General features: G+C 39.4%; 4 protein-coding genes and 1 pseudogene across 5 annotated transcripts in view; 1 reads left to right on the top strand and 4 right to left on the bottom strand.

Annotated features, from left to right (window-relative positions):
• Nucleotides 1–921: 921 nt before the first annotated feature.
• Nucleotides 922–2403, bottom strand: LOC132151383 (pyridoxal phosphate phosphatase PHOSPHO2-like). The gene is made up of 2 exons (XM_059559496.1): nucleotides 2303–2403; nucleotides 922–2180 (listed from the first exon to the last, which is right to left on the bottom strand). The coding sequence occupies exon 2, from the start codon at nucleotides 2177–2179 to the stop codon at nucleotides 1454–1456; it is 726 nt and encodes a 241-aa protein (XP_059415479.1). The 5' UTR covers nucleotide 2180; nucleotides 2303–2403; the 3' UTR covers nucleotides 922–1453.
• Nucleotides 2404–3207: 804 nt separating this feature from the next.
• On the bottom strand, nucleotides 3208–11226 carry ppig (peptidylprolyl isomerase G (cyclophilin G)). Of its 2 annotated transcripts, XM_059560973.1 has the most exons (13): nucleotides 11075–11226; nucleotides 10333–10397; nucleotides 10166–10240; nucleotides 9826–9933; nucleotides 9703–9747; nucleotides 9150–9237; nucleotides 8623–8652; nucleotides 8397–8536; nucleotides 6565–6736; nucleotides 5912–6109; nucleotides 5706–5787; nucleotides 4812–4963; nucleotides 3208–4576 (listed from the first exon to the last, which is right to left on the bottom strand). In XM_059560973.1, the coding sequence occupies exons 2-13, from the start codon at nucleotides 10391–10393 to the stop codon at nucleotides 3637–3639; spliced, it is 2091 nt and encodes a 696-aa protein (XP_059416956.1). In that variant the 5' UTR covers nucleotides 10394–10397; nucleotides 11075–11226; the 3' UTR covers nucleotides 3208–3636. The 2 variants fall into 2 exon arrangements, with proteins under 2 accessions (XP_059416956.1, XP_059416957.1); XM_059560974.1 differs by lacking the exons at nucleotides 10166–10240; nucleotides 10333–10397; nucleotides 11075–11226 and having other exon boundaries at nucleotides 8623–8698; nucleotides 9826–9920.
• A 4035-nt stretch (nucleotides 11227–15261) lies between these two features.
• Nucleotides 15262–16257, top strand: LOC132151443 (E3 ubiquitin-protein ligase RBBP6-like; annotated as a pseudogene).
• A 1013-nt stretch (nucleotides 16258–17270) lies between these two features.
• On the bottom strand, nucleotides 17271–21115 carry klhl41b (kelch-like family member 41b). Its single transcript, XM_059560975.1, has 6 exons — nucleotides 19893–21115; nucleotides 19499–19656; nucleotides 19288–19395; nucleotides 18397–18582; nucleotides 17533–17679; nucleotides 17271–17398 (listed from the first exon to the last, which is right to left on the bottom strand). The coding sequence occupies exons 1-6, from the start codon at nucleotides 21006–21008 to the stop codon at nucleotides 17287–17289; spliced, it is 1827 nt and encodes a 608-aa protein (XP_059416958.1). The 5' UTR covers nucleotides 21009–21115; the 3' UTR covers nucleotides 17271–17286.
• A 1439-nt stretch (nucleotides 21116–22554) lies between these two features.
• Nucleotides 22555–27383, bottom strand: part of col28a2b (collagen, type XXVIII, alpha 2b) — a 31793-nt gene continuing 26964 nt past the window's right edge. The window contains exons 35-36 of the mRNA XM_059560976.1: nucleotides 22981–23172; nucleotides 22555–22884 (exon numbers count right to left, since the gene is read on the bottom strand). Coding sequence (XP_059416959.1) covers nucleotides 22877–22884; nucleotides 22981–23172 — 200 coding nt within the window. The 3' untranslated portion in view covers nucleotides 22555–22876. The remainder of the gene's footprint in view (nucleotides 22885–22980; nucleotides 23173–27383) is intronic.

Here is a 27383-nt window from a genome sequence, read left to right on the forward strand (position 1 = left end):
CAAGCCATAACTTAATTATGGCTTAATTTATTTATTAGTAATTTATTTATTCCTTTATAATCCACAGGAGTAAATCACGCACATCTTATTTTCATTACGGGTGCTGGATCACAAGTATAATCCATGTAGTAGTAAGTAACAGATCCGCACACCGAATAAGCTCCCATTCAAAAATGTTTTTTTATAAGTGAGTTTGAGGAGGGCCATGTGAGGCCCGAAACGTCACTAAAAAAACATTTTTGAATGGGAGATTATTCGGTGTGCGGATCTGTTACTTACTACTACATTCCTTTATAATCAGACACTAAACATGTGAATGGCTTGTGTGTCACAAGTACAAAGGACACAAGATTTGTTGTAAATATTAATAGGAACAAGGTCTGAGTTGAGGGGAATATGGCGATGCTCCAGTTATATAACTTTTCTGAAATGCAAGCTTCTCTGGCATTTATAAACCAAGAGTCCTTGTTCTCCTTTCATCCATCTGCTTTCAATACAACAGTCCGAATCAAGACTCAGGCTGCATGTATAATGCCCATCTAAATTCAAGCTCATTCAGGAACAAACATTCACAACACTGTTGATATAAAGTCATCCCAAACTGCTGTTACCAGGACTCTTTAGAAACATCACTGAAACAAACAGTCCGGTCCAAAAGTCTGAGACCAAACTGACAATCTGAAAATAAATAAAAAATGTAAGTGCTTCAGTAATAATAATGCCAGAAAAATTTATAGGAAATTACATTTTCAATTTCTGACAATTTGTAAAGTAAATTTTCTTACATATATATATATATATATATATATATATATATATATCTCTAAAATAAAAACTCTGCTAGCGGTCTCAGACTTTTGGGGTCCACTGTATATGCAAATATGGTACTAACAAGAAGAATAGGGTTGCCATTAATAATAATATGATCCATTTTTTTTTCTTCTGCATTGAAATATTAAACTATTTTCATTTCATAGTCATACCAAACCGCAGTGTCCCATTCAGGCTGCATTAATTCATGACCATAATTGTATTTATTGGCGTAGTATTTTTCATCATGCATATTTTGGAATAAATATTTAGCTAGCATGTTAACACATTTACATTTGTTCATTTTAACGTTCTGCAGCAAACCTCAATGAATTCAATATTAAGCACATCAAACTGTTAAATTATTTGTTATATAAATCCAAACAGTGAGCTTATTTTATGATTTAAATCTCAATGACAATTAGATGTAAATCTGCTAAAAATTTAATTTTAAAATGTGCACCGCTACCAAAACGTAAACTTAATTGTGACAGATATTACACCATGCCCAAATTAGTTTATCAAGTAGTCAAAGGGGGAAATGAGCTATAGTAGGATGCACATAATGCATTTACTGCAGAATAAACGTGCTATTCATTTAGTTCAGTGAGACTGTAGTTTCAATACTGGCTACAATACTTCATTACTCAATCAGAGCTCTTAGTTCCCTGAAGATTTCATTGCCACTAGCCCAGGGCATGATTTTCGCCGGGAGTGATTCTGAACCCTCTGAAAGGGCTTTGCACAACAGTTTCTCAAGGGTGAATCCTTTCCTAGGCATTGCAATATCCCCTTCTTTCAATTCTTTAATGGGGCAAAAGTCATTTCCTCCATCTCCTATATAGCAAATCCTCTCGTAATGCACACCAGCCTTAGCTTGCTTCTCTTTGAAATCATGCAGCACCCGCCTCTTGCACAGGTTTAGAGGACAGTGCTCGCAGTCATGCGCGTGGAAGCAGCGCACGGTCATGTAGCCGCGCGCATCGATGCTGGCAGGGTTGGTGAAGACGTCATCCACAGCAGACTTCAACCCTGATGCATGCAAAACCCAGTCTATGAAGATGCTGTTGGAATCGGAGATTATGATGCAGTCGATGTCTTTCTTGTTGTCAGATATGAAGGTCAGGAGCTCGATCATGCCGTCGGTGAACGGGATGCTCTCCATCACCGCGCGCATGTGCTCCGGCCGCACGGACTGGTCACCGATGTAGGTCAAGACTCGAGACATGTACTCGGTCCAGCGGCCTCTCTGGTAGTACTTCTTCAGCCAGTCCGGTAACGTCTGCTCAGGAGCGGAGCGGATCACCCATGTGTCGCTGTTGTCATCCACTATAGTGTGATCGAAGTCGAACACTACTAAGGTTTTCATCCTGTGAAAAAAAAAAACCCAGTATTGACATAATGACCGACAAACAGATGTTCGATATTCAACATATCTTTATCAGAAGGTAAAGTAACGAGATGCACGTAAACAAATCAAATATACACTGACCTGAAGCTGCAGCTTGACTGAGTTATCCTACTTCGTTAGCGATTCACTTGCTTATAACCATAGCTTATAACACAAAGCATGATGAGTCATCGCCCCTCAAGTGATGGCTCGTCTCTGATAGGCCACCGCTCACGCCACTCAAACGTCTTGCGACGCTCTGATTGGTCACTCGAATCGTAAGCACTTGGGTGCTTGCTTTCTGTTTAAAAAAGTTAATCAGTTTATTCCGGATGAGAACGGAATTGTCTAGCTACTTGTTGAAATATAGACACTGCTAGTAAAATATTTTTGAATAGTAGAGTCATAAATCTATTAAATAAAACCACACATTCAGATATCAGCAAAATGTCTCAAATACAAGAGGAAAAAAAAAGATATCACCATAACTGATTAATCAATACATTACGACAAATGTCTTGCATTACAAGCAGGGCTGAAAAGATTAGTAGACATTATATAATATTTAATAAACTTTCGAGACGATCTTTTAAAGATATCATTTCTAATTGAAATCTACAGATGCATTTTATTCAGTGTGTATTTTGGATGTTTTCTTTCCAAAAATCTGAAAGAAAAGTTATGGAAGAAAAATACCTCGATCTCACAACTGAGCAGTGCATGAAATATATAGAAATGCTAATAATTAACACACAATGGTAGAACCGAAAAATAAAATCACTTTATATTCAATAAAGATTACATTTAATATGTTATGAAATTAATAATGATTATAAAGGTTTACTGTAATGTTAAAATACCTAAATCTAAAAATAGGTTAAATGTGTAAATATCCAAAGCAAATCAATGAAAAAAATCTCTACCAATAAATGCGGCATCCTTAATTCCTAATGTCACTTCAAGAAATTAGGAACAGGTTTCAATCAACAGGACCACTGAAAGTGGAGTTCACAGGTTCAGTATCAATTTTTATTTGTCAAATTCAACAGAACCTAACATTGCCATCTCTTTACAAACATAAAGCCCTTACAAATCTTTAAGGTACTCAAACATGTCGCCAACAAACCCCTTTTAAAAAACACAGCTCAGATCAGACAGAAAAGCAGTTAAGCAACCAATTTCACTAAACGTTTGTCGGATATGGGCAAGAAAATGAAAACAAATATCTGATAAAAGTTGGACAAATATAACTGATTCAACTTAAACAAATGAGGATGCAACTGGTAACTGGTAGAAAAAAATATTCCAGGCGTTCAGGACAAGGGCATGTCTGGTTCACACGATGACTAAAATAAGTCTCTTTGTATCAGTCGTTGTACAGTAAGTCACTGATGGGGAAAAAGAAAACAAATAAACAGGGTGGTACATGCAGTCTCTCAGTCGCTGTCACTGGAAGAGGAGTCCTTTTTCTTCGCATTTTTACTTGGACTTTTAGATTTGTCCTTCGCTCTCTCTTTAGATTTCGGACTCTCGCTCCTTTTTCTTTTCTTCTGTTTCTCGGCATCGCTCTCTGAATCGCTGCTTCCACTGTCACTCTTTTCTTTCTTCTTCCTGCCGCTCTGTCGATCATCTCGCTCTCGGCTTCTCTGTCTCTGGGAGCTCCTGTCTCGTCCTCTGCTCTCTTTGCTCTTTGACTCGTCTGTACTCTTCCTCTTGTTTCTGTCTTCTGCGTCTCTCCCGCGGTCTCGTCTGTCTGGCTCTCTGCTTCTCGACCGGCGAGTTGATCTTCTGTCTCGACTGCTGCTGTGGCGTCGGTCACGGCCTCGCTCATGTGATTGGCCATGCTTGTCGCGGCCTCTGGATCTGGACCGGCGTGATGCATCACGAACCTTTTCTCTGCTTCTAGATCGGTCAAGTCGCTGCTCTCCATTCTTCTTCTTTTCCACATCCTTCAACTTATCCTTATCATTCCCTTCAGGATGTTTGGTTCTTTCTTTGCTTCTGTCTTTTTGTTCACCCTCCTTCTCTCGCTCTTTGGCATCTTTCTCTTTCTTGTCTTTGCTGCTTGAGCGTCCTCGCTTATCATCCGCTTTGCTGTGCTTTTCCTTCTCTCTCTTCTTTTCTTTGCTCTTGCTCCGACTGCGAGCTTTCTTTTTTACTGCATCATCATCTGTCTTTTTCCGTGCATCCCTATCTCTGCTTTTGGAGCGATGTTTGTCCCTCTTCCTGTCTCTTCCTCGGGAGGGACTGTGCGATTTGTCCCGCTTTGCATCTCTCTTTTCTCGTTCAGACTTCTTTTTTGCTTCTTCTTGCCGTGCAGCTTTGTTCTCGGTGGCTGGCTCATTGGCTTGTGTCTTTACCTCTGACATATCGCCTCTGGGAAAAATAAAATAAAACAAATACATGAAAGATTTTTCAAGTACGAAAAAAATGATATTTATTTGAAAAATAAAAAATACATAATATAGATAACATGAGTGCAAGTAATGTTTAAGAACAGCACAAGGGCAAGTAAACGATTTCACTTTTGAGTGAACAAATCAAGTTTATGAACTTCTCATTGCATGAATTCTGGATGCAATGTTTGTATGCACTGTAAAACTGCACATACTTGTCCCCCTTGATCCATCGTTCCTGGGTTGCGGCTGTGTTGGGTTTAGCTTTCTGTGTCCTTTGCATTTCCTGTCTCCAGTGTGGAGGCGTCTCACTCCGGCGAAACCGATCCCATGAACGCGAGCGAGATCTAGATGGTGTCCGGTAGCGCTACAGAAATAAATAATAAAAGTTAGATAACATTAAAACAAAACATGCATTATTCAACAGTTTGGGAACAGTGATTTTTTTTTTCAGCAAGGAAGAGTGAAATTGACCAAAAGTAAAAGACAAAAATAAATAAAAATAAAGCTATTTAAAACTAATGCTATTCTTTGAAACTTTCTATTCTATATATATATATACATACACACACACATATACACACACATATACACATACATACATACATACATACATATATATTTTTTTTTGTTGTTGTTGTTTTTGATTGCTACCACTGTCCTCATTTGTAAGTCGCCTTTGATAAAAAGCGTCTGCTAAATGAATAAATGTAAATGTAATGTAAATGCATAACGATTTTCACAAAAATATGAAGCAGCACAACTGTTTTCAACATTGATAATAATCAGAAATGTTTCTTGAGCAGCAGATCTGTATATTCAAATGATTTCTGAAGATCATGTGACACTGAAGACTGGAGGAATGATGCTGAAAATAAAGCTCTGATCACAGGAATAAATGAAATGGTAATATGCATTAAAAAAATTTTAAATTTCACAATATTAACAATTTCACAATATTAACGTTTAACGTTTTTGACCAAATAAATGCAGGCTTGCTTAGCAGAAGAGATGTCTTTCAGAAATCTTACCAACCCCAAACTTTGAGTGTATTAAAATTTTAACTCTAGTGATCTGCCTTTCAAAGCAAATCAAATTTATTCTCTCACCCTCGGTCCTCTTCCTTTAATTCTGCGCCCTGACCTGGTCATCACCAGTCTCGTGCGGGTTGGCCGTGAGTTTGTCATGGGTCTGGAATAGAATTTACAAGTTATGAACCCGAGAGGAAAATAATAAAATCACACAACAAACATTTCATTTGTACAACAAATAATCCCCCACAACATTACTGAAGTGTTCAAATATCACATCCTACCTGTCCCTTTCCCTCTCTCTCTCCCGGTCTCTTTCTCTTTGTCTGTCTTTCCCAGAGTCCTCCTTTTCTTTCCCTTGCTCCTCTTCTTTGGCCTTCTGGGGGCTTCGCCTCATTAGGAAGCGGTTTTCTGGAATGGGCGGGACTTCCTCTGGGCGGACGGTCGACAAGGATTGGGGATCAGCCTCTTCCTCATCAGACCTACAGAAAAAGACGTTAAAATTCTCACACTTATCCTTGTACTATGTGCAAATAATACAATGAAATTAACTGTAGAATTATTGTGGATATGTAGTGTATGTACATTTTTTAAATCTCATTTTGCTCGTCACAGGCTGTGCATCCAAACAAACTCTACAGTCTAGTCAAATCAGGCAGATGCCCTTATCCTTAAAAACCACGAGTAAAACTAGACAAAGATAGATGAAAATAGACTACATTAAAATTGACTTTCAACAACACTGACCATAAACACAAATTATTGGCTGGCAAAATTATTTCAGACATTTCTGATCATTATGGCACTGCGTTGAGCTTTTAGTAATGATGTGCTCAACACATGTGGAAAGTAAATATGTCACATTTTCAAGCATTTTATATTAGCGTTGTTGCAAGGTGAAAGATTCACATCATAAATGTGTAAAAGGTAACTGTACCCTTTCTTGTCTTTCTTCTTGTGTTTCTGTTCTTTCTTTTTCTTGTGTTCCTTCTTATGTTTCTTGCGCCGTTTCTTTTCCTTCTCTGATTCCTCTGAGTCTGTGGAGCTGTCTGAGGAAGAGTCACCATCACTCTCGCTGGATGACTGATGCTTCTTCTTTTCTTTCTTTGCTGGATGACAGAATGTGAATACTTTAAAAACACACTTTCATAATTTGACTGGGAAAATGTTTTCAAGTAGGATTAAACCAAGATTAAATTAAAGTGTGATCTCTTTGAGATGCTAAATTATTTTTTTCCCCACTAACAATTATAATTTTTATTAATAAAAGTTTATAGGAACATTCTGTTGGATTTATTAACATCAAGTCTATTTTTAGAATAGTCATAAATAAGTAAATTGTATCACTATTTAAATGCCTTGATTGTACCCACTTAGAAGTTCATTTCTCTATTCGTAATTAAGTGACAGTGGCTCTGAATGCTTTAGTTTTGTGTGACGAAGTCACTACAAAATGAATAACGTAAAAATTATAAAACTTTTGGTTCTTCATTTGAGTATCACTATTTCTGATAAATTTGCACAAATAATAATGACTGTGTATATATATATAGGCCTGTCACGATAACTCGTTTTTTTCCCAGGCGCGACCGCATCACATCTAGTTAAAAACATCTCAGCTGTTCAGAATGATGCAAGCGCACCAGGTCATGTGACAAGAACAAACTCAATCAGCTTCCTTCAAGGTAAAAATAGCCGTTATTTTTGAAAAACGGGGTGCACCAAAACACTGCAGAGTTTTATTTTACTTTTCTTCGTAAATTAATCTTGTAGCAGAGTTACAGCAAGGGTTTTTCGGTGGTGGAAATCCATTACTGACATTTCCTTGTTGTAACGGATATTGCAGCTGATGGACGCTAAGCAATGACAGACGCATCAGGAGCACAACTGCACGAGCACTTTGGAATGGAGAAAACGTGTGTGTGTGTTAACTGGGTGCGTTGACATACTCAACCACACGCCTACACATATTTAGCTGAGCAAGCCAAATGAAACGAGCGAAAATAAGGCCAATTTCGACAGAAAGGGCAACAAATTTACTTGCGGAATATGTTACGCGGTATTACAATGAAGTACAATAGTTGTGCAAGTACATGGCTGTATCGCTTGCGACGCAAACATCCACAAGCAAATGAAAGGCGCTTCCCAAAGCTGCTCACTCTAGCGAGACGTTATCTCTTTATTCCCGGGACATCTGTGGCATCAGAGAGGCTGTTTTCTGCCGCGAGCTCTCCACAGGCTGCGCTCCAGACTAACCCCACTTCACATCATGACATGCTACATTATTTAAATAAAAATAGAAAAAAAATGATCGCGGCCGAAAATATTGAGCTCATTTTTTTTTTATTGTGCGATTAATTGATTTATCGACTATCGCGACAGCCCTACATATTTATTATATATACACACACAAATAACTATTATTCATATAATATATATTTTTACTGTTGTTCAAGTGTCTAAGCTTAATGATTTTATTTAATTATACATGCTTCTTGATTATTAAAATTTTGCTTAAAACAAAATCTTGAAGAATTTTTACAGAAAAACAAACAAACAGAATCCAGAAAATGCATTTAAACTGGGTAAAACACTTTTTTTTTTTTTTTTTTTACAAAAATTCGGATAAAAATAAAACCAATTTCATGGGGCCATAAGGAAGCATATTTCTACATAAGTACACAACAAAAATATAAGGTAAAGCTAATATCGTAAAACATTGAAACATTTCCAGCGTTCAACATGAGAAAAGAAAATATGCAATATCACCTTTTGATTTTGGAACAAGTTCCCCACAGTTGAGCACTTTGACCTCTGCGTAGGGTCGGCTGTTGGCATCTGTCTTCTGACTCTCGATCATCCGGATCACCTCCTGGCCGGAGATCACCTGACCAAACACCACATGAATTCTGGGGAAAAGCAACAAAAACCGTTAAACACCGCAGATGTTGTTTATGTTACCTAGTTGGTACATTACATTGTGCTGCACACTTACCCATCCAAGTGAGGAGTTGGTTTTGTAGTTCTATGGTCAGGGACACAAAACAGTGAGGCAGAATGTAAATATAAATCTAACGAACACAAAAACAGTGATTAATGCACACCATAATCGATCCAAGTCATTATCACTTGCAGTTCATAACTAGTTCAAGACCAAACCCATGCACTGAGGACATAAACATTTATTCTGCATCTAGACAGCAAAAAAGAAAACAATAGTTGCAGATCATTGTCCATTTTCAAACAGAATGTTACAATCCACTACCCAACAGGTCAGTAGTGACGCCTCACTAAAGCAGGGTATATTAGGCTCAAAATTAAGACTGTTTAAGGCCCGCACAAATAAAATTCATACCATATGAGCAGGGTAGAGAAATGTCTATGGTAACATATTAAACTGTTAAATTACTGTAAAAAGCATGATTTACAGGTCAGATACAGGTTTTCACAACAACAAAGTTTTATAAAATGATAACTATGTAAAGCTGAAACCCTGTAAATAAGCACTAATGCCAGACTCACATAAAGAACTGTGAGCCATTGGTGTCCTTCCCTCGGTTTGCCATCGACAGCAGGAAATCTTTGGTATGTTTCATTGAGAAGCTCTCATCTAGACAAAAAAATAAAATAAAATAAAAAAGACAGAATATTGAAATCAGTGTTGTTACTGGCAACTAAATCAATTAAAAATGGTTTAAATACACCCAAAATGAAATGTAAAAATGTAAAGACCCTAAAAAGAAAATGTTCTAAAATTACTAATACAAAAGCTAAATAGAAATTAAAGAAAAACTAATAAAATTTACAAAAGCACAAAACCTATATAAGGAATATAAGCTAATTCAATAATATAAAAAAAAACAATAAATATGTCTAAATAATGCTAAAATAAGACTGAAAAAAATGTAGATGTTTCATGATGACCATTGAAGTCAGTGATTTATGAACTTGGTCAACGAAGAATCATCTCAACCAAACGACTTACAAATTGGACATCACTGTGGATCTTCTAAAACAAAAAATGCTATATTTTATTAATATGCACATGTTTATTAAGTGGAAAAAGGACACTCACCTTCAAAGAAACCTCCATATATAGATTCACCACCTCTGCCATTCCCTGTAAAGGCAAACACTTCTGTCAAATGTCAACGCTCATAGGATATACATCATAAAAAACAGCAGAAGTCTGAAATACCTTCACTGAAGTCTCCTCCTTGTATCATAAAGTCCTTTACTATCCTGTGAAACAGACTTCCTTTGTAGTGCAAGGGTTTCTGGGTGGTCTTGCCAATTCCTTTCTCACCTGGAGAGAGAGATGAAAGAAAACCCCCACAATGCATAAACACAAGATTTTATTGCATTTAGCATTCATTTTTGGACCAAAATGTGTTCTGAAGATGAACGGAGGTCTTATGGGTTTGGAACGACATGAAGGTGAGTCATTAATGACATAATTATCATTTCTGGGTGAACCAACCCTTTAAGTAATTTTAAATAAATAAAATTAATAGATAGAGATGTCAATCCATAAACACCTGTGCACAGGCAGCGGAAGTTTTCACATGTCTTAGGACACGCCTCAGAGAACAGCTCCACGACCACTCGTCCTGCTGCAGGAAGGAAACCCAGGAGAAAATGATCATACAGAGAAACATCCCACATTTTCTGGTCCTGAAGAGCAGCTGTGCATATAGAGTCTCACCTGGCACATTACTGATGCCAAAGTCAAAGAAGCAGCGAGGACGCTGTGCCTTCACCCCCATCACACTGCAAGCACAAACACTATTACTATTACATCTGTGCTCACAGACACAACACCTGCTTCAATAGCGTAACAACACTATTACACAAACTAACAGATTCAATAAAGGGCACAACCTTTTGATTTGCATTATGACACGCTTCTGACAGACTCTAATAGATACAACATAGAGAACATCAGTATGTCATATTGCTCATGTAGCAAGTCCTCAATGTCAATTATTGTTCGTGTTATTATACTAACTTTAATTGAGTCGGCACTTTCACTTTCAGCAGAATAGCACATTACAACCATGAATAAGTCTTTTCGACGTGTTCTTGTGTTAGCTTTGAGGTTTTAAATAGCTTTAGAGTAAATCGACATTCATTTGTTTATGTTCGTGCTGCTGCTCGTGCGCTTAGCTTGTGCTAAAAACACTGGTCAAATCATCAACAGCAGCACACCTGGACTATCCTTATATGTTTAAACTGCATATTTATTGAATTAGTTTTAAGAAATCGGATAAATGGTCATATTTGCTCACACCCGCGATTAAATGCAAGAGTTTGCCTTTTAAAGATTGAATGACTAGCATGCTAACGTGCTACATGTGTCAATTACGTTGAGATTTCCGTTTCGTTTTTCCCTTTGTACGAGTCATACCGAGTATTTTTGTATATCTTTGACAGGAAGTATAACTTACATGTTTGAATCAAGTTAAACCAATGCTACCAAAACGAAGAGAACGTTAACAACATCGACTGTCGTTCTCCTCGCCGCGCGCGCACGTCTGAGATGGCGTCGTGACGATCAGCGGTGCATTCTGGGTAAAGACATAACCCGCCTGAACCAGAGACTACGGAAACTTAAAGCGGTCAAGAATCAAATGGGATTTGGAGTTCAGTGTCGCTTGAGTTTCATTATACCGATCAGTTCATCGTATGTAGTGGAGATATGGAAAGCCGTTGTACCATTTAACCATAAACCGTACTATCTTTTTTTCATGTTACTAGTACTTATTTTTTAGATACTAGTATCTTCCATTAAGTACCAGTGCTTATTTATTAAAGGGTTAGTTCACCCAATAATCAAAATGTTGTTATTAATAACTTACCCTCATGTCATTCCAAACCCATGAGACCTCCGTTCATCTTCGGAACACAGTTTAAGATATTTTAGATTTAGTCCGAGAGCTCTCAGTCCCTCCATTGAAACTGTGTGCACGGTATACTGTCCATGTCCAGAAAGGTAATAAAAACATCTTCAAAGTAGTCCATGTGACATCAGAGGGAACCGTTTCTGTCAGACGCGTCCGATTCGAAAACCGAGGAGCTGATGATACTGCGCATGTGTGATTCAGCGTGAAGCTGACTGACACACAGAGCACATGAACCGAACTGAATCTTTTGGTGATTGATTCTGAACTGATTCTGTGCTAGTGTTATGAGCGCGGGTGAAACGAAGGCTTGAATCAAGGGCAATCATCGCCAATGACGCTATTATGTCGAGCGCAAAAGAACCGTTTTCTTCAACAGGTTTATTGAATCGAACTGTCCGAAAGAAGTACTTTTGATCCGAAAACTGATGCAACGGGTTCTTGACTCGAGAACGAGTCAATCTTTTGTTCGTTATCTGGCTTGGCTCGGTGTTCATCCTCAGTTCTCTCTTCACAGAAGTTCAGTCAGTGTACTGTATGAGTACTAGGGTTGTGCCGATAGACGATAGTATCGTGTATCGACGATCGTCAGAGATATCGACATAAGCAGAATTCTCTGTCGATAGTCAAGACGATATTAGGCTCATTTTCCTATTAATGTATTAGATTATAGTAATAATAACTATTATTTTTATTTTTATTAGGCTGCTTATTATAATTTGGCTTCTAAACTGCCCAGCTATTTCACTTAATTTCACTGCCCGCATTTCACACACACACCTCGCACGCGCAGGCAGATTAGAGCATGTAGTCGGTGAAGTTGTAATGCTTTGACTCGGATAATTAGTTAAATCTATGAAATGAAAGAGATAGAAAACAACGAGTTGGTGTCCCACACATTTAATGGCTGGTAAACGGCAACGTGCTCTTCTCATACATGAGAGATTAACTCTTTCTTGGTGTCACAAATAAAGTAAAGACAAAATAATTAACAAGGCGGCAGAGTGAATTTATCATCCATAGTGCATGGTTCTCACGTAGACCTTTTCTTAAAGACTGATCACTTAACTTATAAAACACACTATGTGGTGATGACGTAGAAGGACTACGTGAGAACCACTATGGATGATAAGTTTGCTCTGCAGCCTTGTTATTATTTTCATGCACACCACACTATAATGTGATGCATGCAAAATACATAGTTTTGGCCGTTACAAAGTCTCCATCCACAAACAGACTTACATCGTCTGCGGATATAAGGTATTTCATTGCACTTTAACAAGTAATCTAAACGGCCTATATACTGTATGTGCAATATATTAAACGAGCCCTCACTAACTGAGTTTAATGCCACAGTTATGTTAGAATGCATCTCATTCTTGTTTCTATGGCGGTGCGTCAGACTCGACATGAGGCGCGCGGTCCGGAGCGCTGTATGACTGATGCATCAGTTCAATTCAACTTTACTACAAATATATCAACTTACCTGTTTTAAATACTTTATATTTAAATGTTCATTTATGCCCAATATTAGTGTTTAACTGTTGGACTTTAAATGAAATCTGCTATTGATTTTCACCGTTGACTGATTTTGCAGAACATTTAGACTGATAACTTCCCTGCGCAGATGCGAACGTGCGATATGACAGTTGCGTCCGACTATGTATGAACTAGCTGTTTTAAATACAGTATTTTTATATTTAACGTTAGTTAAATCAGTCAGTATGTTTGAAAGTACTGTTTTTTTTATTATTGCTGACTCCATAGGCTCTCTCGCACCTGCGCGGTTTAAAACACCCAATAGTTATGCTATGACAAGAACAAAGAGTCTCTCTCTTGCTCCACCCATGCTCGATAATATTGTGTATCGTCGATCTCACCGGCTGACGATATGACGATTTGAAAAATGACCATATCGCCCAACACTAATGAGTACATTAATTACTCCAGGATATTGGTTTATTTTAACTAAGAGGGAGTGTCAGCCACATTAAAAAAGTTAACAGCTTAAGTCATTTGTGGATCAATGCGTATTGGAGACGTGAACCGTTTAAAACGATTCAGTTCGATTTGGTGAACTGGTTCAAGAAGATCCGGTTACATCGAATGATTCGTTCGTGAACCGGATATGACAAACTTCTTTGTTTTGAACTCTCTCACAACAGACACGGAAGAGAAGACAATGCTGAATAAAGTCGTAGTTTTTGCTATTTTTGGACCAAAATGTATCAAAATGCTTCAAAAAATTCTAACTGACCCTCTGATGTCACATGGACTACTTTGATGTTTTTTTTCTTTCCTTTCTGGACCGGGACAGTAGACCATACACACAGTTTCAATGGAGGGACTGAGAGCTCTCGGACTAAATCTAAAATATCTTAAACTGTGTTCCATAGATAAACGGAGGTCTCACGGTTTGGAACGACATGAGGGTGAGTTATTAATAACATAATTATTTTTTTGGGTGAACTATCCCTTTAAGTATTGATGGATTTTTTTTTCTTTACCGTTCAGGTCATAGGGTTCGGGTGCTTCATGACAATACGTTTCATCAGTATCCATGGCAATGTTCTGTTGGTGTTTTCTGTAAACCTGACTCTCATCAGCATCTTACGACAATTATTGAGCTGATCGCTGAATTAATCTACTGTTATCATTTAGACCAGTTTTATTTTGTGCAGTGAAATCTGACACACTAACCGTTTCGACATGACTTGTGTTCATTATAAGTTTTGAAGTAAACTCACTCACGACACAGTCCTGTGTGAAGGCCTTCACATCACTCTGACAGAGTTAAAATGCCAAATCATGAAGCGTGATATATTTTTTGATATATTTAATGGCACTCAAAGAATACTATGGTACTGTGAGTGTGAGTGAAACTGGTGGTCTTATTGGTGTTTTTTATGTCAGAATACACTGATGATGAAGCACTCATTCCCAACAACACGTCAGTCATCATCAGACGGATGACTCCCTGCTGTTGGGCTGAAATCCACAAGCAAAAGATTTGTCAAGTAATTCACGTGATGTGAACACAACTTTCATTTAGATGTAATATGAAGAATCATAAGTCTCATTGGAGTTTTTGTCATTTGAACATTTGCTGTTTGGTTTTGCAGTAATCGGTCTGAACCATCATGTGGATCTTCACAAACAGTATAGAAAAGGGTTTGCATTGGTCTTCATGTTTAATAACTCTCTTTGGAAATGTTCTTCATCAAATATTTGATTCCCACGGTTATTTTTGTACTCTAACATATGGAGGATCGGTGACTGGCTCCTCCAGTACATCACAGATAAACACGTTTGCTATGTTTTATAATGTTACACAGTTTTTGATCAAACTGTCAGGAAAAGCTGTTTGCTTGTTGCAAATCGAAGGTAAGCCCAATTAAACTAAATGGTTTTAAATTAAATCTTTATTCTATATGCACTATTGTACAATTTTACTTTACTTTTTCTGCATGAATAACCACATTTGCTGTTGCAATTAATGCATCATTATACAGTAAAACTATCGTTAATTCCCTGACGATCAAGGCCCTGCATGTTCATTCTGATTGGGTTTCTGTAGCATCCCATTCATGTCTCTGTGCATCTCGGTAATTTTTCCAGTCTTCAAACTGTACAGTGAAGTTGATTAAAAGTGAGCATAAATCCCAAAATGACAAACACACTTTGCTTCTTCAAGGAGGTTTGAGTGTCTTAGTGCTAAACATTAAAACATGAAAATGCCTGCGAAACGGACTGAGAATCCGGCCGAGGCAAATGCATCAGAGGAGGACAATCTCAAAGCTGTGATGTACCAGTCCAGTCTGTGCTATTATTCCAACAGGTGAGTGTTCAGACATTGACAGTGTCTGAATCTGTGAAATATGAGAGATGCTCATGGTTCTAACATTCATCAGTGATGTGATGAAGCTTGTCGGACTGATTCCACCAAACTACTATCTGTTTCCACTTTTGAATTCCTGGACATCACATTAAAAACTCCCCGAGCACTTGGGTAACTGGGCTTTAAGAGACCACAGCTGCTGGGAACCTGAGCTCTTTTCCTCATTATTCTGTTTGTTTGCTCAGAGTATGAATGTCACTCATGAATTCACAGAACAAAAGTTTTGCTCCTCATAAACGCATACAGAAATGCTCAGGGATTCCTTGTAGGTTCCTGGTGGAGGTGGATGATCCTGACAGAAAGGGAGTCATGATGGAAGCAGTGGGAAATACTTCATTCCCATGATGGATGCGTGAGTTTACTGTACTTGCAGGTTCTAGTGTTTGTTAAAGTCTTGTTGTGTTTGGATCATGTCGTGTTTGATCTGTTCAGTGAGGCCTATGCGATTGGGAAGAAAGAAAAGCCGCCCTTCTCACCCCAGAGTGAGCCTTCATCCCCATCCTCCTCCTCATCTGATCCAGTTCCCTCCATGCTGCTCTGTCGGATCTGTAAGGATCTGCTGACTGATGCTGTGATGATTCCCTGCTGCAGAACCAGATCCACCAGACATCATTCAGAAGCAAACAGGCTGTTTCTGACAATCTTTTGGTCTCAGGTATCAGAACGTTTTTGCTGGAGTCTGATGGACACCTTTGTCCAACCTGCAGACAGTCAGATGTTTCTCCTGATGTTTTGCGTCAAGTAAGACCTTAAGCCCTGTTTCTTCTTGTAGTTCATCTTCTGCATCTTCATTTCAGAACTATTCCAGGATTCTTTCTCACACAGGAGGTGAATCATTTTAGGAATGGAACCGGATCTTTGCGTCCAAACCACAGCCGTCGATCCCAGTCACCAATCCCTGAATCCTCATCAAAGAGGCGTCGTGATGTGAGAGAGAATGGATCCTACTCAAGATCTCTTCTAAACAGATATACAGACCAGAAGAGACCTCCTTACTGAGAAACTTTCAGTCCTGCATTGAAGGAAGCTTGTGAAGTGCTGGCTCCAAGCTAAGAAACACACATATATATATATATATTCAAATTTGCTATATTTGCTTGATATCTTTTAGGAACATTTAGAAAAAAAATATGAATGTATATTTTATATATATTATAAATTTAATAAAGGTTATAGAAACAATATGAAATACTGATGTATTTATTAAAGAAGTGCTACCACTGGGTATATGGTATGATACTGTGATAGAAAAAATTGGGGGGGGGGGGGGGGGGGGGTGCAGTATATACTGCATTGGTTTGACTGCAACATACTATTATTTATGTATATGTATATATATATATATATATATATATATATATAAGATAAAGGGCTTTTTTTGTTTTTGCAATCATCAAAGCAAACTGTCTGCTAAAAATGCAACAAGTTGATATGGTTTAAAATGGTTTATTTTACAAAAAAAACAACAATTCACATACATACAGTAACCTGGTATTTTTTAAGAATTTAAGAGAGTTTATTTGTATAACCGTATAACAATACAGAAATGCACCTGTCCTTGCTTACATGGTTCTGTCAGTCTGTCAGGGTCATTAAATGGGAAATGGCTCATGTTCACACACACACATACACACACACACACACACACACACACACACACACACACACACACACACACACACACACATTTCACATTAACCATGTTTGTCTAAAATGAAAAATTACTTTAGGGAAGCCGAAAGCTTTTTTCACACTTTTATGAAAAGGTTTAGTTCCCTTGGCTTATCATTTTAGACTAGATATAAATGACCACAGACAGCATGACCACAGGAGGGGTCACTCTTCAAAAAATTTGTTTGATTTAGAGTTTGGGCATCCTGGCAGCGTTCAGACGCATTCCAACGCAGGAAGAGCCGGAAGCGTAACGCATCTCTCTCAGCATGCCGCTCCATGTCTTTTTGTCTTCTTCATACCTGTGGAAGAAAACAGGTCAGTACATAAACTGACATCCAGTTCTATTCCTGGACTCTTTCTTGGAACTTGACTAATTAATTGAACTCTGTTTGTCCTTTCAGGTCCAGCTCGACACAGAATCAGGATGACTTACTGCCAAATGTCAGTGATCTCAGAGGGCCCGATGTTTTTGTCCTCAAGCTCTACAATAGCAAAGCCACCAATTGCAAAGAGGTTTCCTCCACTGCTTAAGAGATTCACCGAGCTGCGCTCCTGAGGGAACTCTGTGAATGTGTCCCACCTAAGAGCAAATTATATTAATATAATATAATATATATATAAAATTTTTACATGCGAAGAGATGACAAAAAAGATGGATAAGCACAGGAAGACAACATCTATAATAGTACAGATTTAATATTATCATTTCATATCACAAGCAAACCTGTAAATTGCATAGTATCTATTTTGTTTATTTGTTGTTATTGTTAGCTAAAGCGGAAACTATTAAAAATCTTCATTAATTGAAGTGAAGTGAAATTAACTGAAATAAAAATAAAAATATTAAATTAAATTAAAAACCAGATTAAATAAAACAAAATTAGAAATGTTGCCTTGGAATATAAGTGAAATAAAATAAGTTAAAGTACTAAAATTACTAAAACTAAAAGTGAAACAAATAATAATAATAATAATAACCTAAAGTACATAAATTACTGAAAAATAAAAAATAAATAAATAAATTTAATTAATAATGACAAAGCATATTAAAAATACACAAAAAAGTATTAAATTAAAAACTAAAACTATAGAAAATAATAATTACCTAAAGTACAAAAATTACTGAAATTGAAAAAAAAGAAATAAAATAAAATAAATTTAATTAATAATGACAAAGCATATAAAAATACACAAAAAAGTATTAAATTAAAAACTAAAACTATATAGATAAAAACCAGTTCTAAATATTTTATAAATACTTTAATAAAATATAAAAAACACTGGTGAGAAATCTTACTTGTTTGTTCCAAAATCGTAGGTTTCAGATAAAGCTGTGAGTCCTTCCTCATTCACTCCCCCAGTTACAATGATTTTCCCCTTATGAACTACGGCACCAAACATCGCTCTTGGCGTCTTCATAGCAGCCAGTTCTCGCCATTCTGACTGCTTGTGGTTGTACACGAACATTTTATTGCTGGCTTTGCTGTGTAAGAGAAAAGAGATTTATTTACTTTCAGATTTTTTAAATCAAATAATTTACAGTGCACAAAACTATATCGACTTTGAATATGAAATCAAAACTGACCTTATGTACATTACATTCGTAAAGCACATTCTTGGATATAAAATAAAATAAAAATATAAATATTGCTTAAATAAAAATATTGCTTTGTAATCTTTCTTTAAAAAGTAGTAACTTGTGCTTCAGCTCAATCTGACTTTTAAAGGGGCGGTTCTTCGTACTTAGGTACTTGTACAATGTATAATTGTATAATTTTCTATTATTATTTATTTATATCAAGAAAAACTTAAGCCACTCCTTTCAAACATCGAGAGCTGTAGGTGCTACACACATGCAATAACAGTGCACAGTTGGGCAGGTTTCCTTTTCTTTTTTCTAACTCTTCTGCTGTTTAGTAGCAGTAGTAACTAAGCTGCTCTATGCCAATAAATGCTTTTTTAGGACTGAAGAGGAAGAGGAAGTTTCATCAAGCTGTTTTATTTGAAAAGATTAATACAACATTGGTTCTATGATAAGAGCCCTTTAAATGCCACACGGTGCAGAGGATTTTTGAGGAACTTTATTAAATCACGGACAGCTGCAAACTACACCATATGTTCCTGAGCACCACTGATCTCAGTTCACACACACACACAGACACACACACATACACACACACACTCTTACTTGTCATCTGTCTTTCCTCCAATGCAGTACACCAGGTTGTTATGTGAGACAACTGAATGGCCGTGAATACATAGAGGAAGTTTCTTGGTCTCATGCCATTTCATCTTTCTGCAATGACATAAAAATACTATTGAAGCCACGGATCCGAGCCACCAGTCAAGTGTGAAGAGCAGAACCAGCAGTTGGACAAACAAAGCTTTTGAATTCATACTCAGTGTCGTAACACATGACGGAGTCGAGGGACTCGTTGGTCTGCAGGTCTTTGCCAGCGATGGCGAACAGCAGGTTTTCAGATTCACCCATACTGAACAGGCATCGAGGGCTGGGCATAGGTGGCATTGCCCTCCAATCAGCAGCAATAGTGTCCAGCTGGATAAGACAGAATAGTTTTAAAATGACAAATAAGTTCCCTAATACTTATACAGTAGGGTACATCTAATTAACATTAAAGTAGATATCCTGAACTAACAACAAACAACTATTTTTACCAAATTTATTAATCTAGATTCATGTTTTTTTATAAATATAGGCTAATGTTGTTTACATATACATTTTACCCTCACAACATTTTACACCAGCATCTAGTTTTTAAAGTTATTTTGTACCTGGTAGAAGTAGCACTGCAGAGGAGACTCCTTACTTTCTTCATCGACAAACAGGCCACCTACGATAAAGAGCTGGTTCTTCTTGGTGCAGAGACTCACATGGTTCTTTGGCACCTGCTCTGCTATGGCAGCCAGAAAACACTCATTCTCGGCCACGTCATACGCCACAGCAGCCGTGTCATTGATCATGAGGATCAGGTCTCGTCCGTACATCCCTATTCTACGATTATCGTTCAAGTAACCGGGCAGCAGCTCCTCTTCCTCCTCTGCGCCGGCCTCTCCATTCACCTCTCCTTCCTTCTTCTCTTTGGGTTTCTTCTCGGGGAGTTTTCCTCTGAAGGCATCTTTGATGACTTGCAGCTTCTTCAAGAGTTCTGGATCTGCCTTGATGATGTCATCGGTCTCAACTTTCTCCCTGAAGAACTTCTCCGGGAGAAGGCGGAAGCGGATGCAATCGAACACTTCGGCCAGATTCTTGGCATGCTTGGCCTTGTCGCTGCGCACCCACTTCATCACCGACTCAAACACGACCTCCTCTTTCTCCACATTAAGTGTATCTCCACCAATCAGGGCCAAGAGCTCGTGAGGAGCCAGCTGAAGGAACTCCTCCTCAGCCGCCACAGTTTCAAAGCGGTCAGCGATGAAATCGCGTGCTGCTATGGCAAGCCTGGGAACGCTGAGGACCAGACCGAGCCTGAAGACGGCAAGACAATTAGACAGTGACAGCTTCTTCTGGAGATAGTTCACACATACTGTAAACACTGAGGGAATCTGGAAACGGTTCGCCACTGCAAAGATCTCCTGAACGTTGTCGTCCGTCAAGTCAATCTCAGCGGAATACAGGTACTGGATGATCATATCCATGATATTGGGATCAACGTCGTCCAGAACTACTTCCTTACTGCCTTCCTTCTCCTTGCCATCCTCGGAGAAGAAGAGCTCTCTGAAGTAAGGACTACAGGCGGCCATTATCAGGCGGTGGCAGGGAAAGCAGCGGTCGCCGATTTTTAAAGTGCAGTCCACAAACTTGTTCTCATTCAGAAGTTCTTTCAGTCCATCCTGAAGTAAAGTGCTCTGGAACAGCCGCAGCTCCTCCTTTATGGCTTTAGGATCCATGCTGGTGGGTTTCAAGATAGGAATTGACAGACTAGAGAAGAAAAAGGGGAGAAGGTGGCTGCAGGTCTGCTCGCCACACCGGCCAGGCTGGAAAAGGACAGAGTGCTGAAAAGATTCCCAGAGTGAAGGGGCTGTTATTTAATCCTACCGTCCTAAATATAACCCTCCCGCTCTTGTCCACCCCCACTGCCTCTGTCATCCCTCAATGCTAGTTGTGAAGAAGGAGATCCCAATGTGATGGCCAGCCTGGACGTCAGCTCTCTCATAAAGATCCGAGGAGACCTGTTAGTCTGCCAGTTTTACCAATCCCAATGTATTTTTCTATATGTTGCCTACAATTTATTTTTATGCAAGTGTCTCTAAGTTCAATTCCCCACATAAATGCAGGGTTCACTAGCAGTGTTTGGAGACAGCTGCAGCTACAACAGGTGATGAGCCATTTTCAGCTGCCTCAACCACTCGGTGTCTTGAGTCAAACTTTATTATTCATGTGCCAGATCCTGGGCGGAGAATGTGCAAAAACTGTACTTTAAGGGGTACAACAGAGTCACTCAAAGAGTACAACTCACTCTCCAAGGGACATCTTGGTATCTAATAAAAAGTTTCATAGCAGTACCTTAAGGGTTTATTTTACCACTCTGATATGTGTCTTTTAGAGGATGATAAGGTGTCCTTTTAAGGATATACTACCCCAGTGACAAGCTGTTGTAAGTTTTTTGCAAAAAAAAAAAATTCTGTGTGGAAAACATTGCTTAAACACAACCTCAAATGTACAAATGCATTCAAAGATTAATACTTCCTGGTTCAATAGTAATTGGGTCATAACTCAAACTAATTATTTGAACTTCACTGGTGCCTTTTGAAATAGTGCACTGACAATCACAAATACATAGGATTTCATGTTTTTCTAACTCTACCAAATGGTTCTAGAATGATCTCAGGGCTCAGAGGAGAGCGCCAGTCACACTAGAGACACTATTACTAAAATTAAAACAGACAGAAAGGTTTTGGGGGAAGGAGACATGTGTAATTTAAGTCAAAGCATTAAGGACATATGTGTGAGACTGTTAAAGAGGAAGCATGAGGAGATATTAATGACAAGGTTAGTGAAAAAGATACCAGTTTAATTGATTGAGGTTAGTTGAGGCTTATTCAGCATTAAGGTTTTTATATTCGATGCGGTTTTCTCAGAAGTTTGGGGTTGATTGTATTGGAGCCCTACTACTGTATAGTAAGGGTAAATATACATTTACAAAAATAGCAGGATTCAGGTTATGCATGTCCAGGACTGCCACTGAGATGAATGGGAATGCTTATGGATTGCTTTCCCAGGTATTATGGACATCCTTAGACATCACAATATCATAATATTGTACCTTCATTTCTCTCCAAGAGATGGCAGTGTGCAAATTACTACATCTTCCACCTTACCTCATTATAAGACTATAATAACCAGCACGACTCTTTCTTGAGCTGAACATAAAATACAACATGATTTAGTGAACAGAAAATCTGGATTTGTTGACATTGTAACAGCCAGGTCATGTATCTACATACAAAATATTTTATTACCAAATGTACAAGATTAAAAATGACAAGCTTTAATACATTCCGAAAACATTAGTTCTCAAAATCAAGACTACATTACATTTAATGCGAGTTCAATGAATGCTGGATAACTATGACAGTATTACAGTATTGCTTTTTCACAGTTCTGCAGCTTGTGATACGAAAAATATTGTGCTTTATCAATTAGCCACTCTCAATAAAATGTCCTGTCCCACCAATTTTTCATATACTTTGTGTATTTCAGTGCAGGTCCATCATATTGAAGTGTGAGGAATTACAAACTGTATCCATAATGGATATCAGCCTCCTAAATGCAAAGAAAAGGGTGTGACTATATGGCAGAAACTGGTGTCCATTTTCATTAAGTTAAGTTCGATAAGTTAAATTCAAATGTGCATTTTACCTGCTCTCACGACAACACATGTGTTTTTGCAATTTTCTTCTGTGTCAAAGCGGTTACGGTTCCCATCACAGCCTCCGTACCAGAACTGCGCGCAGGCGTTGGCCTGCCGGTTGTAGTACCAGCGGATGTTATAGTCCCGACAAGGGCCCTGATCCAGGAGCAGCTCACAACGGGGGTCCAGAGATACAACCTCTGAACACAGATTAAAAAAATCAATTTACATATTTCAGATCTTGTCTAGTGAATTACATTTCATTAAGTTACTTTTGTTATTCATTTGAATTTTAAACTACCTGTATTTTACGGACTATAAGTCGCACTTTTTTTCATAGTTTGGCTGGTCCTGCGACTTATAGTCAGGTGCGACTTATTTATCAAAATTAATTTGACATGAACCGAGAGAAATGAACCAAGAGAAAACATTACCGTCTACAGTCGCGAGAGGGCACTCTATACTGCTCAGTGCTCCTGTAGTCTACCCCTGAGCAGCATAGAGCGCCCTCTCGCAGCTGGAGACATAATGTTTTTGCCTAGTTCTAAATAAATGCGACTTATAGTCCAGTGTGACTTATATGTTTTTTCCTCATCATGATGTATATTTGGACTGATGCGACTTATATTCCGAAAAATACGGTAGGTTTTTGTTGTTGTTCATCAGACATTTCAATAAATCAAAAGACTGCAGTTTGGTGACAAGATGATCTGGAATGCATGTCATGTCACACATCCTGTGCAGAGATGTATAAAGTACTAGAGACCCAGACTTGAGTAAAAGTACAAGTGCTCTATCAAAAAAATGACTTGAGTAGAAGTAGAAGTACTCTTAAAGCACCACACTTAAGTAGAAGTACTAAAGTATTCAACATTTTTTGTACTTAAGTATTGCAAGTAGTCTATTTGAAAATTTACTACTCAAAAACTGAAAGTAAAAGTACAAGTATTGTGTTATGTAGTTATTAAAGAAAGTACTCAAAAGTTTGAACATATTGTTTTTACTATTTCAAATGATTAACCTAAAGGACAAATCACAATTCCTTTGACTGTAACTTTTTGTAAACAAAAAACAGATTAAAGGGTTAGTTCGCCCAATTTGCAAAATTATGTCATTAATAACGTACCCTCATGTTGTTTCAAACCCGTAAGACCTCTTTTGGAACACAGTTTAAGATATTTTAGATATAGTCCGAGAGCTCTCAGTCCCTCCATTGAAGCTGTGTGAACAGTCTACTGTCTATGTCCAGAAAGGTAAGAAAAACATCATCAAAAATAGCAAAAACTACGACTTTATTCAGCATTGTCTTCTCTTCCGTGTCTGCTGTAAGACAGTTCAAAACAAAGCAGTTTGTGATATCCTGTTCGCGAACGAATCATTCGATGTAACCGGATCTTTTTGAAACAGTTCACCAAATCGAACTGAATCGCTTTAAACGGTTCGGGTCTCCAATACGCATTAATCCACAAATGACTTAAGCTGACACTCCCTCTGAGTTAAAACAAACCAATATCCCGGAGTAATTCATTTACTCAAACAGTACACTAACTGAACTGCTGTGAAGAGAGAACTGAAGATGAACACCGAGCCGAGCCAGATAATGACTCGTTCACGAGTCAAGAACCGTTTCTGTCAGACGTGTCCGATTCGAGAACCGAGGAGCTGATGATACTGCGCATGTGTAATTCAGCGTGAAAGCAAACCGACACAGAGCGTCTGAACCGAACTGAATCTTTTGGTGATTGATTCTGAACTGATTCTGTGCTAATGTTATGAGCGCGGGTAAACCGAAGTTCCCTTTCATAGGTCACTTCAATGCTGCGGTGACATCACCACTATGGGAACACCTTCGGTGTGACGAATGTCTGAAGCCCTATACCATCCCACCAATCCTATTGGCCAAATAGCGCTCGGCACCGCCCCACGCATGCGTACGCATATATACCTGGTGCCGCGCGCCATTTCACTCAGATTTCATTCCTTCAGTAACGAAGCGAATATTCTGTGCCCTATTATCTCGCGTTCAACAGCGATCGTCACGAGGAGTATTACTCCTCTCTGCGGACGCGATGAGTCAACGAAAGGTAAGAGCCGTATGATGGGTTATCACGAGGAGGCACTTATGAGAGGTTCGTTGCAGCCTCTCTACAGGTTCTCTCCTTGATGGCCTACGGCTACAGTAAAAAAAAAATATATATAAGAGAGTATCCGCGTTCTGGAGTGTATTTCTTAAGTCGCCTCGCGTCTAACCCCCACCGTTTCGCTTCTGCGGTCGCCGAGGCCCCGCACGAGGTGTTGGTTAGGGGCGATATGTGCAGCTTGACTATGAATACAGTGAAGCACTGGAGTTCCATGTGCTCGCTCTCCCTCACTCGAGCTCGTTAATCAGCAGTTTTGCTCTTCAAACTATGTTTGTCCGACTGCGGCATCGAACTCTGAGTAGGCTCTGGCCGGCATACGCGGTTCTCTCCCTCCGAGCGGACAGGAGAAACGCGCCTCTCCTTCCTCAGTGAGCTATTTATGTGGCTACTCGCATGGTGGATAACGGCTCACACAGCCGCCGCATTTTCGCTAGCGGCATGGCCTGATGTTTATCTTGTTGGATTAAATCCTGCCGTGGATACGCTTCAGGATTATACACAACGAAACGCAGCGCACACACTTTTCTTCATGTTAAATGCCAGGGACTGTGCCCTTCACTGAGAGTGCTGTTGGACTGCTAATGCACATCTACCCTCTCACTGCAGTCCCCACACTCTAACATTGACTGTCTCGCAGCAAAGGCACCTCGAGCGTCATTGAACTGAGCTATCATTCGCGCGCCCCCTCAGACACTCTGCACAATCCAGCCTTCAGAGTTTGAGGGACTGCGCGGAAGCTGGCAAAGATGGCCAGTGTATGACGGCTCACACAGCCACCGCGTTCTCGCTAGCGGCGTGGCTCGATGTTTATCTTGTTGGATTAAATCCTGCCGTGGATACGCTTCAGGATTATACACAACGAAACGCAGCGAGTTTGATGCATGCTTTTTCCTTCATGTTTGCCAGGGACTATGCCCTCCTCCAGAGAGCGCTGTTGGACTGTTAATGCACATCTAACCCTCTCACTGCAGTCCCCACACTCTAACATTGACTGTCTCGCAGCAAAGGCACCTCGAGCGTCATTGAACTGAGCTATCATTTGAGCGCCCCCTCAGACACTCTGCACAATCCAGCCTTCAGAGTTTGAGGGACGGCGTGGAGGCTGGCAAAGATGGCCAGTGTATGACGGCTCACACAGCTGCCGCGTTCTCGCTAGCGGCGTGGCCCGATGTTTATCTTGTTGGATTAAATCCTGCCGTGGATACGCTTCAGGATTATACACAACGAAACGCAGCGAGTTTGACGCATGCGTTTTCCTTCATGTTTGCCAGGGACTGTGCCCTCCACCAGAGGGTGCTGTTGGACTGCTAATGCACATCTAACCCTCTCACTGCAGTCCCCACACTCTACATTGACTGCCTCGCAGCAAACAGCGCTTCGAGCAGCATTGGATTGAGCTGTAACGCCAAACGTTCCCTCAGACACTCTGCGCAATCCAATTTTCAGAATTCGAGGGGCGATTCGATAGGGTCCTGCACAGACGACCGATTTATGACGGCTCGCACAGCCGCCGCTCTTTGCTAGCGGCAGAGCCCGATGTTCAATCTGTTGGCCTAATTCCTGCCGTGGACACCAAACGACTGGTTTGTCACGATCGATCTGAAGGATGCATACTTTCATATTCAGATCATCAAGAGACACAGGAAGTTCCTCAGATTCGCTTTAGAGGGCAAAGCGTATCAGTACCGCGTTCTTCCCTTTGGCTTAGCGCTAGCTCCCCGTACTTTCTCAAATGCATGGACGCAGCTCTGGCCCCGTTGCGGCTCCGGGGCGTCCGTGTTTTGAACTATTTGGACGATTGGCTGGTGTTAGCACAATCGCAGACTCAAGCACACTCTCATCAGGATTTTGTGCTGGATCATTTACACAGCCTGGGCTTACGCACGAATTACGCCCCTCTCAACAGATTACCTTTCTGGGAATAGAATTGGACTCTCGAGCAATGACAGCGAAGCTTTCTCTCCCACGCGCTCAGTCGATTGCGTCATGCGCACAGCACTTCAGAGCGGGTCACGCAGTGACAGTGAGATTGTGCCTCAGACTTTTAGGTCTAATGGCGGCGGCGCTTCCCGTAATTCATCTGGGTTTGCTTCACATGCGCCCGTTTCAGTGGTGGACGAAACGACGAAATATTTCACCCCGTTGTCTTCCGCATCGAATGATCTCGGTGACACGGAGGTGTGTGATGCCGTTAAAACGGTGGACGTCAGCCGAATTTCTCCTTACCGGGGTTCGGCTGGGGATTTGTGCTTCCCGAGAGACTGTCACGA

This window comes from Carassius carassius, chromosome 10, assembly GCF_963082965.1.
Source record: "Carassius carassius chromosome 10, fCarCar2.1, whole genome shotgun sequence".
Classification (NCBI taxonomy): domain Eukaryota; kingdom Metazoa; phylum Chordata; class Actinopteri; order Cypriniformes; family Cyprinidae; genus Carassius; species Carassius carassius.